The sequence below is a fragment of the Opisthorchis viverrini genome (genome assembly GCF_000715545.1).
Source record: "Opisthorchis viverrini unplaced genomic scaffold opera_v5_132, whole genome shotgun sequence".
Taxonomy (NCBI): domain Eukaryota; kingdom Metazoa; phylum Platyhelminthes; class Trematoda; order Opisthorchiida; family Opisthorchiidae; genus Opisthorchis; species Opisthorchis viverrini.
The window spans coordinates 131089-148311 of NW_008751789.1; the positions used below are offsets into that span (position 1 = coordinate 131089).

The following is a 17223-nucleotide window of genomic DNA, read 5'->3' on the forward strand; positions in this document are numbered from 1 at the left end:
ATTGAACGCGGTCAGATAGAGTGGGTGTCGAGGCTTGAGGACTGATCTGGAGATTCCTGAAGATGTCGGCACCATGTGACGAGCAGATGCTGCACGCAAAACCGATGCATGACGAACGGAGTCATCAGTCCTAAGTGCTGGGCCTACAAGGAGAGAGTTATTAATGGGGTGGGGAGAGGGGGAAGAAAAAGTATGTGAAGGAGAAAGAAGGGAGGCGTCAGCAGTAGCCTGTTTTCGCTTACCCGCCCTGCTGTATGCAGCAAGTAAGGCGACCCGGCTGATGGCACCACGCGACGGCCGATGTGGCATGAGAATATTGTTAGTTGTGTAGGTCATGGTTGTACGAGGGCTGGGATACTGCCAGGGCGCCCACGACAGGACAGGAGGACGATTAGGGTCCTCAACCAAAGCCTTTGGCTCAAAAGCCTAACCGCAAGGCAGCGGTGTTTGGCGGGAAATGGCATTACCACGGAGGGCCAGGAGACTGTGTTCATCGGACCCCTTACAATTGACCAACCTGGTATGAGAGACTATGTGAGTGTCGCTGGGCACTCTCCAGTATAGCTCAATGGATCGCTGAGGTGCGCAAACCGTCACACCACGGTAAGGTCCAGTCTCTTCATATAACTATTGGACCTGTAATTCAGTGTCATTCATTATCAGTCTTGCTGGAAGGTACCGAATTACTATGATAAGACCATAAGTGGGCACCCACGCATAGTGCAGGCATTAAAAAAAGAAAGCCTCGTTTACATCACTTTGCTGTTAAAAGGTGGCGCGAATGATCGATGTATACAGCATCGGAAGATCAGTTAAAGCTGAGAAGATTGAGACACTTAATATCAGTCAGCATTAAAACCAGCCATCTCTTCTCTGAATCAAACTGAACCTGACATTCATACCACCACCTGGATTTACCGTTTTTAGTGTACTTTTGGTAGCAATAGACGATAGTCGTCTGTCAGAATTTCCGAACATATTTCGAAAGATTTTGCACCAAATAGTGTTGAAGTACCAAAAAGTTCAATTTCACTCCTAGTTGACCGTAGTCAGTGAACGGAGTTCGGAAGTCCGTTTGCCTGACCGACCCATGGCGTAGCGGCCGTTTATTACAAGTTGCTGAGTTTACAGTTCCCCGGCGTATTCATCCCAATGTGTTTAAGCACTTATACCGCCTTGGCAATACCCATGCAATTTTCTGATTGCTTATGCATGCAAACTGCCTGCTTCACGTGAACTTGGGTCGTTAGTCGTCGCAGTGATTTTACGTGGCGTGTGTCCTACTTGTTTAATCTTGAATGTCACTAGATTTCAGGTAAATGACTGACGGCACACGAAATAACGTAATTCCTCTCATTCATCGGCGGTGTCGGTTCCTCTTGTCATAAAATTCGTAATCAGAATTGGGTGTGTGGATGTGAGCTAACCTTTGCCAGTCTGTTCTGAAATTCGAGCGCTATCCTGACGCGCTTCTTTTCAGTCGTTTGACTAGCAGTTTTCCGTGTGAGTTTTAGCATATTCTTCAATTTTCCGATGTAGGAAGATCTGAAGATAGTGGTGTCTGGAGACTCAGAGACGCCACACCAATTTCTTCAACTAAGGAACTGCCGGAGTACAGCTTAGCCAGTTTAGCTTCAATGGGCGAGCACGGTTCTGCTGAAAAAGGGGATTCCAGTTCGTCCACGAATAATGTCGCTGTACGTGAAGAAGAGCTAGATTCAGTGGTTTCTTTGAAGGACGAAGATGAGAAAGACGGCCAGTCTGGTCCAGGAACTCAAAGCGCTGAAACCTGTTTCTCAGAGAAGTCACCACCACTGTGTCCTAGGAGCCTGCTGGTTGACCGAAGGATAACGGTTCATTTGTGAATGATGTCAGCACCCTCAGGCCATCAGATGCCCNTCCATAATCGTCCGGATCTTACAACCACTCTACACAGAAGCTTGCAAATTAGCTGAATGATAACGCTTCATTTGTTAATGATGTCGACACCCTCAAGTCAGTCAGATTTCCAGAATAAACCGGTTTTTCTGAGAGGAATCACTACCGAGGTGAGTGCCTCAACTGCTACATATTACGCAGCTGCTTCCATGACAGCCAAGAACTAACATTCCTCCTTAGAGTTACACTAGTAAAGAGGAGCATTGTTCCTAATTTCTCCAGCTGATTATTTTCTCATATCATCATTTTCCAGTCGTTGGCCTCCAACGCCAATGTATTGGTGGGCCGCCAAAACGTTTTCATTCTTATTTATTGGCATTATTTACACACCTTCTTGGTTGTATTGGCTCTGATGGAAGTATGTCTGGTGAAGTTGAAGCGTCAATCTCGATAACATTTTTCAACCTGTCTTTAGGGGTGTTAGAAAAGCTTACCTTCAAGTCCTCAAGGTGGCGTATACAGACCAAATTACGGGCTGTGTTGCTGTATGGTTGCGAGTGCGATCTCTGCAGACAGATGATCTGAAATGTTCTCATCTTTCAGAGACATTTATTGTATCGGATGACGTCAGCGGGTCCGTAACGAGGTATTTACGAAGCGGGTGTAGCAGGTACCTTAGACCCGGTCAACTGAGGCTAACTAGTGTCAATGGTGTTCTTATTGTCAGTTTCTTCCCAGATTGTCTGGAAACGTGTACACTAGGTTGCTTCTCTTTTTCTTACTTTATGACTTCCGATTTATTGAAGTAAACTCAGTTGCTGTGTGTGAATGAAGTGTCGGTGTCGACCGCTGGATTTCCTGGACGATGGTAGAACAGGACGTATAGCTACCGTATGTATTCGACAGATTCGAATTAACACTGATCAGACAGTACTCCGTTGATTTAATACCTAGACACTTTGCCTTCCCATGTTTTTTCTGTTCCTGTTCTTTATGGCTTATCTCCATTCATTGTACACCCGTAATTAACGGCTCTTCTTCGTAGATCGACTCAACAAACAGCGCAGAATGTCGGGATCAGCTGTTGGACAGAATGTATGGTCTATGGGCACAGTGGGATCACTTCGTACGGTCAGCATTGCAGCTCAGTTCATCGCAAAATCTCACTGACACGGTAAGCTTCCATCATTCGGGCTTTGGAAACGAATTGGATGACCTAGTTATTTTGTGTCCCTCCCAACTTGCATGATCTCATATAGATAACCCTGTTATTTGTTTCATTGTGATGCGCTTTAGTTCGCTTGGTAATTCGCGTGAGATATGAGAAGAGTGCTTGTGTGAGCCAGCATCACATTGGACACCTTCGGTCGCATGATACACATACATATGCCTTATTCTCTTATCACTGCCACTTGTATCGGGTCGGGGTCAGGAACGCACAGGCTCATACTCGCCCTCTTCAACCAAACACCGGACAAATGATGTGGAATTCATTGTGGAAGCCAAGTCGCACCAAAGGGGAACAAATTCTTTATCATGCAAGTCTGGTGATTGACATGGACTAAGCAGGTTACTCCTGTTAGAATCAAGCGGGAGAATGTCCCAATTGAAGTGACGTGGAAACGTAGTTATGACTTTGGTTTACCTCACTCCGAGGTCTTTAAACATTTACCGTGCTTACAGTATGTACATTCCAGCCATCGCACTTTGTTCTTCTCTGTCCTAATCTCGAATAATGTAACTGAAAAGCTTTTCGCAGATTCCATGTTTTCACCATTCAGCTGGGCGCTTGTGTTTTTGCAGCCTCTGTCGCCTCTTATAGTTGACCATCGTTCTCTAGAAAGATCGGCATCTTTTGTGTTGCAAGGTTCATGCTCAGGCCTCGTGTTTACTCGCATACGGTTTTAAGCTCCAGGTTGTAAAGGTGGCCCTTTTATGGACAGAGATTTTCTGTGGTGTAAACTGCTGACAGGTCTGAGGTTTCCGGGTACAATGGCTTGTTTGATTTGAAGCGATATGATTGTGTAGATCTTGAATACTGAGCGAAATACACTTCATTGTAACGGAAAGCCATTCCCCTGACTTCTGTGGGTAGCTGAACGATATGAACTTTTAAAACGGTGGAGATCATGTAGCTTGTCTACTAGCTTACCTAACAGCTTGTCACCTGCTAATCTGTCGAGATTTTGTGCTGTAACATGGGACAACTTCTGTTGGATTTACATGGCTCCTAGGTTCGAATTTCGTACCCATTTGCCGTTCTCTCATATGTGTGCCGCGTTTGCTTCTCAACACTCAGCATCAGGCATGCTAGATGCATTGACAAGCCAACATGAGCAAAACGACTACCTCTTGCTAGTCAGCAGCTATTTTAGACAGTTGAACAACTCTCACTAGCGTCAGGTAATCTCCATTGAACACTGGTGCATTGACTTTTTCCGTCAGACTTATCCGGCCTTTAACGTGTTTCACTAACCAGCCAATATATGTTGTTTATTGCCTCACTGTTGCCTTGAATTTTCCTTTTGAGGTACACTACTTATCTATTCTGGCCAATTATTTTCCATCTTCAGGATCACCTGCCTTCATCCACCTCAAAACATGCGAAATCAGCCTCGTCACATCCAAGTAATGGGCTACTGAGGTCGAAACCTTTGCTTCCAGCTGCAGCTGTTGGAACCACCGCGCGTACCTCATCTTCCAGCTCAGATCTCTTTGTACCCCGATCGCAACGCTCTGTAAGTGGAAATTTCAATGTGTTAGCCGTATTTTATTGCTAGTGCAGCTGAGGTCACCCGGTTGTTTTGCGTTTGCGGACACCAGAGGCAAGGTTGCTGTCGAGGAAAATGTCAACAGTTCAGGTTGTCCACTTACTTGGGAGTTGTTCTGTGCGCTGAATTCGGACAATTTTCCTCAATTCGTCAACGAGTCGATGATATCACCTCACTTCATATGCCGAGCTCAGCCGACAAACCAACGATCCGAAGCGAGGGTGTTCTTCAACTCTATATATGCAGCGGTTTTGTATTTGGTATGCTTGTTCAGGCCTATTCTCTGCCATTCGCTTGAAGCAGTGATACATCGCTAGGAACCAACAAGAATTATTCAGCTTGTTAAGTCCGGGCGAACTTCACGCAATCCTGATATCTGTTTGGTGCATGGACTCACCAGGTTCTATGCACACCTCTTCATAGTTTTTTAGCAGTTTCTGTTCTAAAACTTCCCTGCGTCGTAGACTTTGTTGATTGTTTTTGTGTAATTTGCCCAGTATTCCCATGCTGCTAAGAGGTATATGCTTTGATTTTCCTTCCCAGCGCGCTGGTTGCCACTTCGGACGCATCCTCCCGTTGTTACCGGCGACAGCTCGGTCTTCAACTTCAAGTTCTGATTTGTTCCTGCCCAGAATGCCGGTTAGTATTCTGAAGCGTTTAACCGTGCTGTGTATATATTCTTCAGACTTTAGTTTCCAATCGACATATTCTACTTGAGTTTGATATAATGGTAGCGTGAGATAATTTATTAGGGGTATATCTTATTGCTTTATTCAAGGAAAAAACTCTAACATCGTGTGTTCGAACTCTGTTTTCACCCGCAGCGGGTTCGCCAACTAGCAGAAAGCAATAACAAATCAGATACTGTTTCTTCGCCATCAGCACCAGAGAGTTCACCTCCTGTAACCGGTGCCTCAGTGATAAGCAGTGATACTCCTCAGCCCCCAGAAGTCACTGACAGCGGTCCAAAGCAAACATCGCTATTGAGCTCGAATACAGGGCTTGTCTCAAAGATGTCAACTGTTCCTGAGACGAAATGTAAGTCGTCTTTCATTTTCATTTTTTGTCATTTTTGTCACATAAGCTTGTCCCACTGTTTTGACCATCACTGTAGCGGTAATTATCGCGTGATCTGCTCCGTGGTTGTGGCGATTAGGTGGATGTGTACTAATGCGGCCTCCACATAGGGAGCACGGTGTTTTGATTTGTTCTGTAAGTATCTCAGAGTGTTCTCGTTTAACCGTCCTCATTTTATGAGACACGACTTAGAAAGATTTGCCGTAGACAGGTTCCGAATAAGCCCCACAAAAATTCACACATAGTCCCTACCTTAAGCGTTCGATTACAGTTTTTTTGTCAAATAACACAGGAGATAAGCTTTTACACGGAGTCTAAGCGCTTCCCACATTGCTTTACTTATTTTCCCAATGCATTGCTTTCGCTGAAGACGGTATTAACGAGCACTTACTTTCGGCGCCACCCAGTTTTCATTCGAAGTTAGACCGGGAAAAACTACCGGTTTTCGTAACTATGGGAGGAACAATACAGCACTATAAGCCCATAGTGTACTTGGTTCCGTCCACCGTATCTCCGCAGCATTCAGGCCTACATATAGGTAGACACTTCGGCTGGTTACTTATCGAGACGGTATGAGAAGTACTCACAAGGTTTCTGAAACATCTTCGAGTTTCTATCAACCGTATGTTGTATTTCTCGAAAACAGTCGGATTTGGGTTCAACTAGAGCATAAGGTTGATGGAAACTCAGGGACTGCGCCTACCTGATGAGCCCCAAAAAGGGCGAAACCGGTCGTGGGCTGTCGAAGAGTTTTCACAACCTTGTGAGTAGTTTCCTTTATGAAATTATACTGCGATATCTCGAACGTCGTGCCAACTGGAACATGAGGCGGTCATTCAGTTGTAGAATATCATACTTCATTTGAGTCTCTCGTGAAAACCAAATTGATTTGCAAATTAGTGCATTTCTCGAGACGGTATGGAATTTCGTAATCTCACCTACTTCTTGAAGTATTTCTTATCTGTAACCAAAGCTTTAACCCTATTTACGATTGCCGGGACCTGTCGTTTGGTGAATGAGCTTTCGCATGAATGCTAGTCTCATTTCCGGTGCTTGGTCTTCAGTGTAGATGGAAACGAACTGGAAGCAAGCGGATCGCTAGACAAGCTTGTATAGCACCAGCACTCCGGTGGATGTATAGACGCCGACTTACAGCTCTGTTTCGCATGTTCACTCAAGCGCAACGGTGTGTCAGGAATAAGTAAGGAACACGAGTTTTCCAGTAGAGATCCCGGACACCAGGTTTTGTGCGATCCTGAGCAATCGAGTTTTCTTGTTCTTGTGGCTTGTGTACTTAGATTTCACTGATGTGGTTACTTTGTCTTTTGTCTTTTTCTACATCAGTAACGTTGGTTCCTGAATCACCCGCTGAAGATACGGAAGATCAGGAGGTCATAAGGTGTGTATTACCCGCTTTCTCGCTGTTGTTTTTTGCTTATTTTGGCCCCACTGTTCTAATAGATTTGCTGTCGGTTCAAATCACATTTATGAAGGTGTAAGTTTTGTGGGCTAGCGTTCAATTATAATGGACTGTGAGCCATTAGTTTAATACGGCTGTGATATTAGTGCGGAATGTGAAACCATGAACTTAGTTGGGCAGAGTACATCCTCTTAGGGTATCGAAATTCTTTAACCCACAGCTTTGAACAGTTGAGGTGTGATGTATGAGTTCCCTACCTATCAGACCATATCCACGGGATAGGCGAGCTTATCTTTCTCACTCCTGTAGATGTTGGGTGAGTCTTGAACACCTGAACACTGTAGAAAGCTAGAAAAGCTGACAGGTAGTATTAAAAATCGCGGGGTTCTGGAGGAAAACGGAGGGACGAAATGTTCCCTTGGGTACCAGAATATTTTCTTTTTGTTGGAGCCATTGGAAGCGGATCGCACGACTGCGTCTCTTGGGGAATAGAGCAGAATGTGCTTGTTTGGAACAATAAGTAAGGTACTAGCGATCCACTAGGTATAGGAACTACGTCCTGATGATGGGAGACAGTCTGGACATCATCGGTAAGGTCGGAGGAAACAATGAGGTGCTCAAATTTTCGCCGAAATATTTCAGAGTTAAGGAGAAGAGATATGACCCAACTATAGACTTGCAAACGGTATTCGATAATGGCGTGAATCCAAGATTTGTAGTTTAAGGGCGGTTGAGACGGCCAGATTTCAGCGCTGGAAGATTCGATGGGCTGGAGATTTTGTAGGCAATTGAAGCTGAGTGGATTCAACTAATCGAAGAAATTGGGTGAGGTAGAGAAACTGATAAGAGGTGAATCAAAGTGGGCTAACCGAGAGTTGCCGTCACGGTCCGGACTCGGGGTTTCTGCTCTTGAAAAACTGTCACTCGGTTTCGAGTGCGTTAAAGCGCATGATCGATGTCGACGAAGAAGGAGCGGAAGACAGTAATCGATCCTTGTCGTGAGTAACTGGTGGAAAGTGATTTGGTTGAATTCGGGGCTGATTCGTTCGTGGGCACCACGTAGTCAAAGGATTTCTGCTATTCGGGAAATCGGTACTATAGAAGAACAGTTTGGCATCGGACACATTTGAAGCAGCGCCGTCTGCTGTCCGTGCGTCTCGTGTCCAACGCAAGATTGGTCCTCAGAAGCGATAAGTGTACCTACCTGATTGTTCATGCCATCAGCAGCCACAACGATGTTTGGACTTTTACTCTTTGTACCATATTGAGCGTCATAGAACCTGTCCGTCGGGGCGTAAGCCGATACAATAAACTGGTGACGATATACCCCTTGAGATTTTTTCACAGCGTTTCCAAACGAACCACGCAGAGACGACTACCATCGGGCATCCACTCAACTAGAGACGCCTTTGCTCAATAACTCAATACTCACTGCGGCATATTCAGCTGCAGTGGCCTTCGCGTCCTCAGAGGTATGGAGACTGATGCAGGAATAGAAAGGGGCAGATCAATTTAGTTACAATACTGGGTCCCGGACTTCCGTTTTTTTGACGGTTAATTACATCGACGTACAGGAAATCCAGTGTGAGAGCAAGAGCAACTTGTTATCCTGTTTCCTCAGTGTGTGGACACTGAAGGCAGCTAAGTCGACTTTAGGGTTTGGAGGACTGATTTCAAGGTGTTGCGGTTACTGAAGACGAATGCTCAGAAGCTGTAGCTGACTGCTCCGCAGAGAGGGTGTTCAGATTGGGGGGGGGCGGTAGCGTAGAAGAGGGAACGTGTGTTTGTATAAGAACGGGTCATTAACAATAGCATGTTTTCGTCTACTAGCTGTGCTGTGTGTAGCAAGCACCACGCGACTGCCGATGTGGTATGGCAATAATTCTGGCTGTGAGGTCCATGGGTTACGCGGCCTAGGATAATGTCAGGGAGTCCATAGACAGTACCTATTAGGGTCCTCAGCCAAAGCTTTTGGATCAAAAGCCTCACCACAAGGCAGCAGGTGGGTGCCGATATACTACCAGAGTGTTGCATGTTTTTTAGGACCAGGTTACCGTGTTCCAAACATTGTCTAAGAGGACTACGAAACTGTGTTCGTCAGACCTCTATCCACTGACAATCCTTGGGAGAAACTCTGCGGGTGTCCAGGCGAACCCCAAGAAGTACACACGACACCAAATCACTATATGCGGAGTCTTTCCATTAGGTATCCTGAATTTATTGTCATATACCTGTGTCGCAGCCCTTCACGAAGAATACAGGCGGGAAGAACGAAACATGCCCATTGTCAATTGCACCGCCAAAAAGAGACTGAACTTTGCCATATTGTGACGGTTTGTATACGGCCCACTGACCTTCCTGGTATGGTTGCACCTTGTGGAACGAAGTTCCATCCAGTGTAGCATGCAGGATCACTGCAGCACTCAATGTGGCAGCTCATGGTCCGGGAATTGAAGAGTACATTTGACTGCGTCTGATTAATCGGCACTGTTCACGTATTTGTTTGCCCTGATGCAGCGTCCAGACACTCAGTCTCAGGGCATTACTTTGTGGTTTCTCCATTCACCTCATACCAGTACCTTTGTACCTTAGATGAATCTTGATGAGTCGTTTATTGAGCTTGCTATCCTTTACGTATTTTTCTGTTTCTGGGGAAGGCGATTTTTGTATTAGAACCTAGCTCCGGAGAAATTCCTATGGTGATGCTGAAATGTGGTGACCTTGTCCAGCCTAGATCATCGGATGCACTACTTAGTCCTTGAAATCTCGTGGATCATTTGACCAAAGACACCGGCTTCTCGCTTAGGCTTCCCCCATTCCGCTGTCTGTCGTGCATATTACTAGACCCGGAGTAGCTCTGTTACATTGAAAACATAAAAGTTTTTGTGAAGCTTTCGTCCTCTAAGTGAAGCCAATCTTTGCTGAAAAGTCGAGGAGCACTGTGCTTTTTCAGCATAGATTGGCTTCATTTGCACAGGACGAAAGCTTCACAAAAACTCAAATCTCCTCACACTACGAGCGCAATAGTTCCGTTTGAATAAGGATAGGAGCATGATTGTGATGCAGCGTTTCGTTATCACCGACTCGTCTGATAGGGAGGGCTAACCGTACAGAGCAGAGCGAGACATCTTGTACGTGGCATCCTCCTAGCTTCTCATGTTTATTTTTTCTCCTTGCTTAGTCGTCCTCCACCGATAGTCGTACCGGAATCCACTTCCTCTTCTGCGAGTGTTGCCAGTCACTTTAGCTCTTCAGCATCTGAGGAGGCAGCGGAGCGAACTATGGTTGCATCTACTGCGTCGCACAGTGCTGTCACATCAGCCACCATTTCCGCCGTTGGAACACAAATCGCTCTGAGTAGCGACGAGGCACCTACCACAGGTTTGTCTTCCATTACGATTTTCACTTGTGTGTGTCTAATCCTATTAGCCGAGAACTGCGTTTGGATCACGCGTTCTTTCAGTATGATGAAGAGATCACTTTTAGGGAGTTTCATTCAAGCTTTCTGTACAACGCTTTCTATACACCAAACACATTGCTAGTGGGCCCCGAAACAGAGAACCAACCATCTTTATCGGTTGTTCCTAATGCAACATGTCATTGTTTGAAACCTGTATTTCGATTTTATTCTTGATTACTGCGCACTAATCACAAACCAAATTCGTTTCACGGCCAACAAGGGTTGCATGAAGTTAGATTTGACGGCGGAACCGTTTTATTCCTCTGCATTGGTGACCAAGCGGTTGTGGCAAAGTTGTCAAGGATGAACTCTTAATAGTGTCATCGGGAAGTTACCATTCTTATAGACATTTTCTCTGAATTCACTGTCCTAGGCTTAGACATTAACTAGAGTAGTCAATCGGCGACTCATTTCCCCTGCTTTTGTTTATCAGTTGATCGTTCACTTAATTTGTTCGAAGTTGTGGTTGCTGCGGTGGCTAAAATGTGTTGTTTTTTTATTTGGTAGGCAAAATCCCCATTTACGGTAGGTGGCACCGTCAACTCTACTACTATGCTGGGATCTTGGAGCTTCCACAACCCGGGTTCCGGTAAGCGTTTGTCCTGCTTTCGTTGATTTGAATGAACCTCCTAGCTGTCCGAATCCCAACGTGTTGCAAAATCTGTTTTACTCGTGATCGGTAATCATACCGTTTAAGTTCACAATGTATCCATATCCACTAGTTACCAGAAACTATAGGGGGTTTGGTTAACACTGAATTGACTTGTCCAAGTGCACGTAACATAACGAAAAGCACACTTGGGGACAGACTCGAACAGTTGATCCTCAGTGCACAGCTTCTTGCGGTCTCTTCAGAATCCACTGTCACTCCTGTATTCATTCATCACTTATATCGAGTGCCATTGTTTGGTGATGTATGCATATGCGTTTCTGCTTCATTGGCCATTGGAACCCAAGCGTCATTCAAAGATGAAGGGGAATTTTGTGTTCCGCCTCGACTGGGTTCGGAAACGATAGCATGTTCTAGAGAACTGGAGCCAATCAGTACTTATTCGCGTGTTCGAAAAAGGTACCCAATCCAACTGTACCAACCATAGGGGTGTAAGTCTCACATCTGCCGTTGTTGACTTTCCTCACATTGTGATACCTACCTCGGGCACTTGAGACGCAATTCTGAGGCGCTCAATTGGGATTCCGAACTGGTAGATGGTGCATTGGTCATATCTGTACACTAGGTCAAATGCTTGAGCAATGCCACGCATACCACCGACTAACAATCTGGATTTTCCTCCAATTTAAGCAGCCTTTGGCTCTAAGGATAGACTAGTTGCCTTACATTTTATGGGTCAGAAGGATACCCTTGAAGCTCGTAAGCACTTTTCGTTCCCTCTACCATAATTCCGGGTTTAGGTTGTACAATGAACTGTCCAGGAGCTTCCCGACGACTAGTGGAGTTCGTCAGAACTTTCATTTTTATTCAGTTTTGTTATCTGCTTTATCACAGAGTGTACACTCCAGGGGATCATATCTATGTCGAAATCACGTCTAGAGAAATATCAATAATCGAACTCATTGTGTTGTTTGACGATTATCTGTACAAAGTATCTTGAACGGAATATCAGAAGTAGCCCCATGTTTCAGCATGCCTTTTACCCCCTCAATTTGTAACGTCTCCGATCTAAATTTCCCACCTTATTGTGCTTCTGAGTCTTCAAAATGAAGAACCTGAGTTTGTTGATCGGTTCACATATCTTGACACCTGCAGAAGCTATGATTGTACCATAGCAAATAAAATGAATGTGTGGATAACGAAGGTACGCTTGTGTTCTCCAACTCGCTTCATGAATCGCGCCAGAAACGAATATCGCCTAGGCTAAAGGGTCGTGTATGCAAGGCAAATGTAAGAGCAGTATTAATTCATAGTCGTTACAATTGTTTCCACCTTTCCGGGGGCCTCGGGCGTCTTTGACCTCTGGTGGTTTGAGACCTCCCAGGAACTGGCACACAGCAGATCCCAGTGGCGCGCAGGACTGTCTAGCTAAAGGTTGTCTGTTGTTATGTACTCGACTTATATCGGGTGAGTTTCACAAATAGCTCTGGCTGGTGATGTCTTATTTCGACACAATGATCAGATTTATTTATTTCACTGCTGTCCAGATGCGTGGACACATTATTCTTTATTGGTTTCCTTAAGGACATAGAGCACTAAATCACTATCCTTCACCTTTCTTTTCACTCTTCACTCAGACCCTTCCCTCATGCTTCTATGACACTTAAGGTCTAGTGTCTATTACCGCTGTATCGCTGTCAATGATGACATCAATGGTAATGATGAAAAGGCATGGAAGACATATTACTGGCTACTCAAAAGTTTTTCAGGAACAGTTTTAGATGTTTATTGTACTCTGTTAGTTTCGACGCTTGTGGATTGCAATGTTACTCTTGCAGTGTTTTCTCCTATGTTCTTGAGTATTTTTTGGGGGAGGGGAGGGTTTGTCTATTGGGTTTGTGCCATTATGTAAACGTCGTATTGTTGAGAATGCTCTGTATGTGTCTGAGATCACTAATTCGGGCATTTGTCAGAAAAGTAAAGGACATTTTCTTCGAGTTCGTTATCAAGATGGATAATTTGCCAAAGCAATTTTTCATATTCTTCGCTTTAGTCGTTCGGTTCAATTCGAAGATGGTTCCCAATCTCGACTCAAACCATCAGATTTGCTGTACGTGAACCTTCTACCAGTTTCAGCAGAAGTAAGTTGTCATTTAGCGTACTGCTGGCGTGTACGACCAAATCCAATTGATCTCTACCGTAACTGTGTACTAACCTCGGGCGTTCCGCTCACATCGCCATATTCGTAAATACGATCAGACATTTCTATGCCTAACCTGAAACATGTGTTTTTCGGACTAGAGTGTGTGAATGGATAAATGTAGATTTGGTCCGTGAAGGAATGAAGGGACAAACGCGGCACTCCTGCGTTAAGCGAGCGAGCTGTGGCATCTCTTTCTCTTAGGAAGTGTACTAGGCTTTTTCTTGTACGACCGCGACATATAACTTATTCCACTGTCCTAGCAGTTTGACTCAGATGAAGACATGTGCATACTGTCGTCCATCTGTTACGACCAGATTGACTGGTGGTTACCCTGGGCGATCTTAAATTGTGGGAACTATAACAAACGCTCTCCTCGGCAAACGATGGTGAGAATCGTCTCCTCAAAGGCCTGGAAGTTGTAGAGGATGTTATAATCTGGCATCTGTCCGTGGATTTAGCTGTTTCATTTTAGCAGGAACACATAATTTGGCTTATGAGAGAGAAGGGCGTTGAGGCAAGGTCTGTTTCATCGTAGTTATTGCCACCCAAAAGAGATGGCTGCCCATCCCATAAAGTGCTGGTATCGGGATTTCGATGTGCAGATCAAAACTGCCTACCACGTATGAATAGCCGCTGAATGGAGACACTCTGTCGGCGATTTTTGTGTGTGATAGGTGAAAATAAAGCCTCCATTGTTTGACTTAGAAACAACCTACTTTATCCATCACCCTAGCCCAGTTTGGGCTCAGTATTTTCACTGGAAACTCCACTGCTTTGAATTTCTATCTACAGGCATCTGCTTGTGCACCCTCAAGTACCAACACACAAACTCCATCAGTCTGGAGCTTTTTGTTGGATGATGTTGATTGATTATTTGAACTAAAAAGCGTAATTAATCTCAACATGCTACTTTCATCACCTTGATGTTCATTCAAACGAATGAGTTATTCTCTGTTCTTTTCCCTGCTTTGTCCCTCGAAAGGTCTGCGCAGACTGGGATAACAACGGAGACTTTTGGGGTGACTGTGTTGTTGAGACGCATCTGATGGATTCGCGCCGACCCTATTTGATATTTTGCCGAACGAATGGAGAGCGAAAAGCGTGAGTTTTAAAACTTTTTTGGACTCGCTTTTCTTTGTATGTTTCTTTGTGTGCCCTCCCCAACCAAAGCAAGTGTTCCCTTCAGTTTGACTGCGTTTATTTCGGTTCACCCTTCTCACTTTCATGTTCTATTTGACTTGCCGAAACATCTTCCCGATTCAGGTGTCGACCGTTTTTTAAGCGAAGGTGATATGTGCTTTGGTCTCGTGTTCATAACACCTCCATCGTCTTTGCCAGCTTGTACCGTAAGACGAGAATAAGGAAATAGCTATTTGGCTCTCAATGGCTCTCAAGCTTGTACCGTAAGACGAGAATAAGGAAACAGCTATTTGGCTCTCAATGGGTATGTGTAACTCACAAGTCTCCCGTAGTTTCCCGTAGATGATGCCAGTACAGTGAACAGTAAGCCAGGCTTGGGAAGCATGTGAATGCGTGTTTTGACTAGATGCCCGTTAGATTCTGAAACATCGCAACGTTCATCATCAGCCAATTGCTGTGGTCTTTTTGGGCAGCGACTCCGTCGGTTGCCTAGGCTTTTGGAATACGTATTGAGATCTGGGCGTATTACGAGTTCTTGGCTGTGTTGAAGACATCATCACATATTATCTCAGCTGTAGTCAGGGTTCACTACCTCAATGGTTCCTATTTTCGAGCGGATTGCTGCAACGGTGCTTTCTATGCTTCGTTGTCTTTAACTTTGCTGTTGACATAGTCCAATGCAGATTAGTGGATGCGATGCTAGGGTACAACCTCCTTCGGGCTACCAGTCTCTAGGTGTGAGAGATACTGACTACACGATTCTAGTGTCAGAAGCCATGCGATTTGAACCGTCTACGATCGAGGGCCTGGTGTAAGATGTTCTCCACACTATCCAAGCGTAAAGTACTTTATCAACACTGACAGGGGTCGCGACCTAAAGTCACAGTGATGAAGCTGATAAGCTCGTTTGTCCAAGGGTTTGCATTACATATGATAGAGGTTTAGATCTATGATCTTGGTGCGGATCCCGAGAGGTAGGTCTGCGTTCACCAACCTGAAACGTCTGCAACGACAACGATACACTTGTTTACCTTAAGGAACGTGTCGTAACTGACGGTTTTTCACAGTCGCTTACCAGTCTTTGCTGGCGTCTGATGGCAAAGCAAGCAATTACGAGCTGTGTTTCGAATGGATTGGTTAAGTCGTATTTTCTTCATATCAGCGCAGTAGTTGTCGTTTTGAACGCCTTTCGCACGCTCTAGACCGTATTCGAAAGAATAATGGCGTAGTCAGAGAATAACTTGTCGAAAGGCATTAAAAATCTGACCGCCGGTTTGGCCTTGGCAAGTTCACCAAGGCTTTTGGCCTGGAAACCGAAAGATACTAAGATAGTACGATTGAAAACAATAAAGTCAACGGCCCAGCGTCGAACCTAGTGAAGAACTCGGACCACTTTAAGAAGCAAGTAAACACTGGTATGTAGTGGAAATTGAACAAAATATTGCTCGCCGACATTCGATATTGATCATTGCTCTTGGTTTTGATTTGTCTCCGCCCATGCCTCTGACGCTTGGTCTGTATAAACAGTTGTGAGCAATGTGCAATACATAATAGCCATAACTTGAAAGTGAATTCTGATATAGATGAATTCTATGTGTAAGTGACACCTACCCTGGATTGGTAGGAAGTTAGTGCTTGTTTGCGCACATTGTTATCCTTACTCCTGTTTATCACTCGTAGCTGTAGAAGTCGTCGTCAAGTATCTGAGACCTTGAAGTTATTCAGTTATGATGAGTTATTAGTTGTCCTTAGGCTTCTCAAGCGCGAGGAGTATAGCGACTGGCTACTTTTAGACCTCCGTTAACTGCCATATCTAGTATGCAAATTTGAATACTATGTCTTGCTATCATGTATCTCCCGTTCTCCGGTAATTAGGATAGTACGGCCTGATTTTTTCACGGTCTTCTCCGTGCAATACGCGACTTTATTCCACTTGTTTCCAGAATGGCCCGGAAGGATGTCACCATCCATCATTCTCAGGTGTGTCGCCTACGAGAATCGGGTTTGTTACCAGTTTCAGCTGATGCTGCCCCTGAGCGTCCCGGTGCTAGTTCCTCCACGAAGAACCAACCACCGTCCAAAAGGAAAACACCAAGACCGGAAGAGCAACTGTCACAACCATCGGGCGCACTCTTAGCTACTCCTGAGGTGGGTTTCTATCACACGAAGTACATTTCAGATCATACTTCAAGTTGCTTTCAGGCATATAACTTAACAAAATTGATGCGCCAAACTGATGGCTCTCTTGTGTTCATCCAGTCAATTCTACTTCCTGATAGGTTCCCCTTTTTCACTTCCGTTTTATTTTATCGATTTATATCTCGAAAATACTGGACTGAGTACTGTTGACCTCTGTTGGGTGTATGACAGTAAAGCACTCATGTTCTTCTCAGGTGTCAATGCTGGTGAGAAACGCTCTCCTTTGATGTACCCCTTGTGTAAGGAACGAGCGGTATCTTCGAGTGACGCGTAGTACCAGAACCTCCGGGTAGGCAAAACAAAGTCGGAGCTGGGTTTCTATACGGTACTATTAGGGTAAGAGAAATTCACAATTTGTACAAACTTCGACAGTAGATACGCATCCAAAACAAATAGTCCGCTTGGACTACAAAAGTACAAAGCAAGGGAGCAAACAGGCTCCCACGTGCGACAGTCACACGTGCA

General features: G+C 44.9%; 3 protein-coding genes across 3 annotated transcripts in view; 2 read left to right on the forward strand and 1 right to left on the reverse strand.

Annotated features, from left to right (window-relative positions):
• Positions 1-1883, forward strand: part of T265_14026 (hypothetical protein) — a gene marked incomplete at both ends in the record, with an annotated part of 13325 nt that extends 11442 nt beyond the window's left edge. The window contains one exon of the mRNA XM_009171696.1: positions 1540-1883. Within this exon, the coding sequence (XP_009169960.1) occupies positions 1540-1865 (326 nt within the window). The remainder of the gene's footprint in view (positions 1-1539) is intronic.
• T265_06411 (hypothetical protein) overlaps positions 1-4146 on the reverse strand; it is a gene marked incomplete at both ends in the record, with an annotated part of 7992 nt that extends 3846 nt beyond the window's left edge. Inside the window, 3 exons of the mRNA XM_009171669.1 lie at positions 8-426; positions 1428-1545; positions 4046-4146. Of these exons, the coding sequence (XP_009169933.1) occupies positions 8-426; positions 1428-1545; positions 4046-4146 (638 nt within the window). The remainder of the gene's footprint in view (positions 1-7; positions 427-1427; positions 1546-4045) is intronic.
• T265_06410 (hypothetical protein) overlaps positions 1980-17223 on the forward strand; it is a gene marked incomplete at both ends in the record, with an annotated part of 38985 nt that continues 23741 nt past the window's right edge. The window contains 12 exons of the mRNA XM_009171668.1: positions 1980-2048; positions 2192-2296; positions 2924-3052; positions 4452-4616; positions 5193-5288; positions 5474-5687; positions 7071-7125; positions 10328-10527; positions 11114-11195; positions 13270-13357; positions 14402-14520; positions 16503-16707. Coding sequence (XP_009169932.1) covers positions 1980-2048; positions 2192-2296; positions 2924-3052; positions 4452-4616; positions 5193-5288; positions 5474-5687; positions 7071-7125; positions 10328-10527; positions 11114-11195; positions 13270-13357; positions 14402-14520; positions 16503-16707 — 1527 coding nt within the window. The remainder of the gene's footprint in view (positions 2049-2191; positions 2297-2923; positions 3053-4451; positions 4617-5192; positions 5289-5473; positions 5688-7070; positions 7126-10327; positions 10528-11113; positions 11196-13269; positions 13358-14401; positions 14521-16502; positions 16708-17223) is intronic.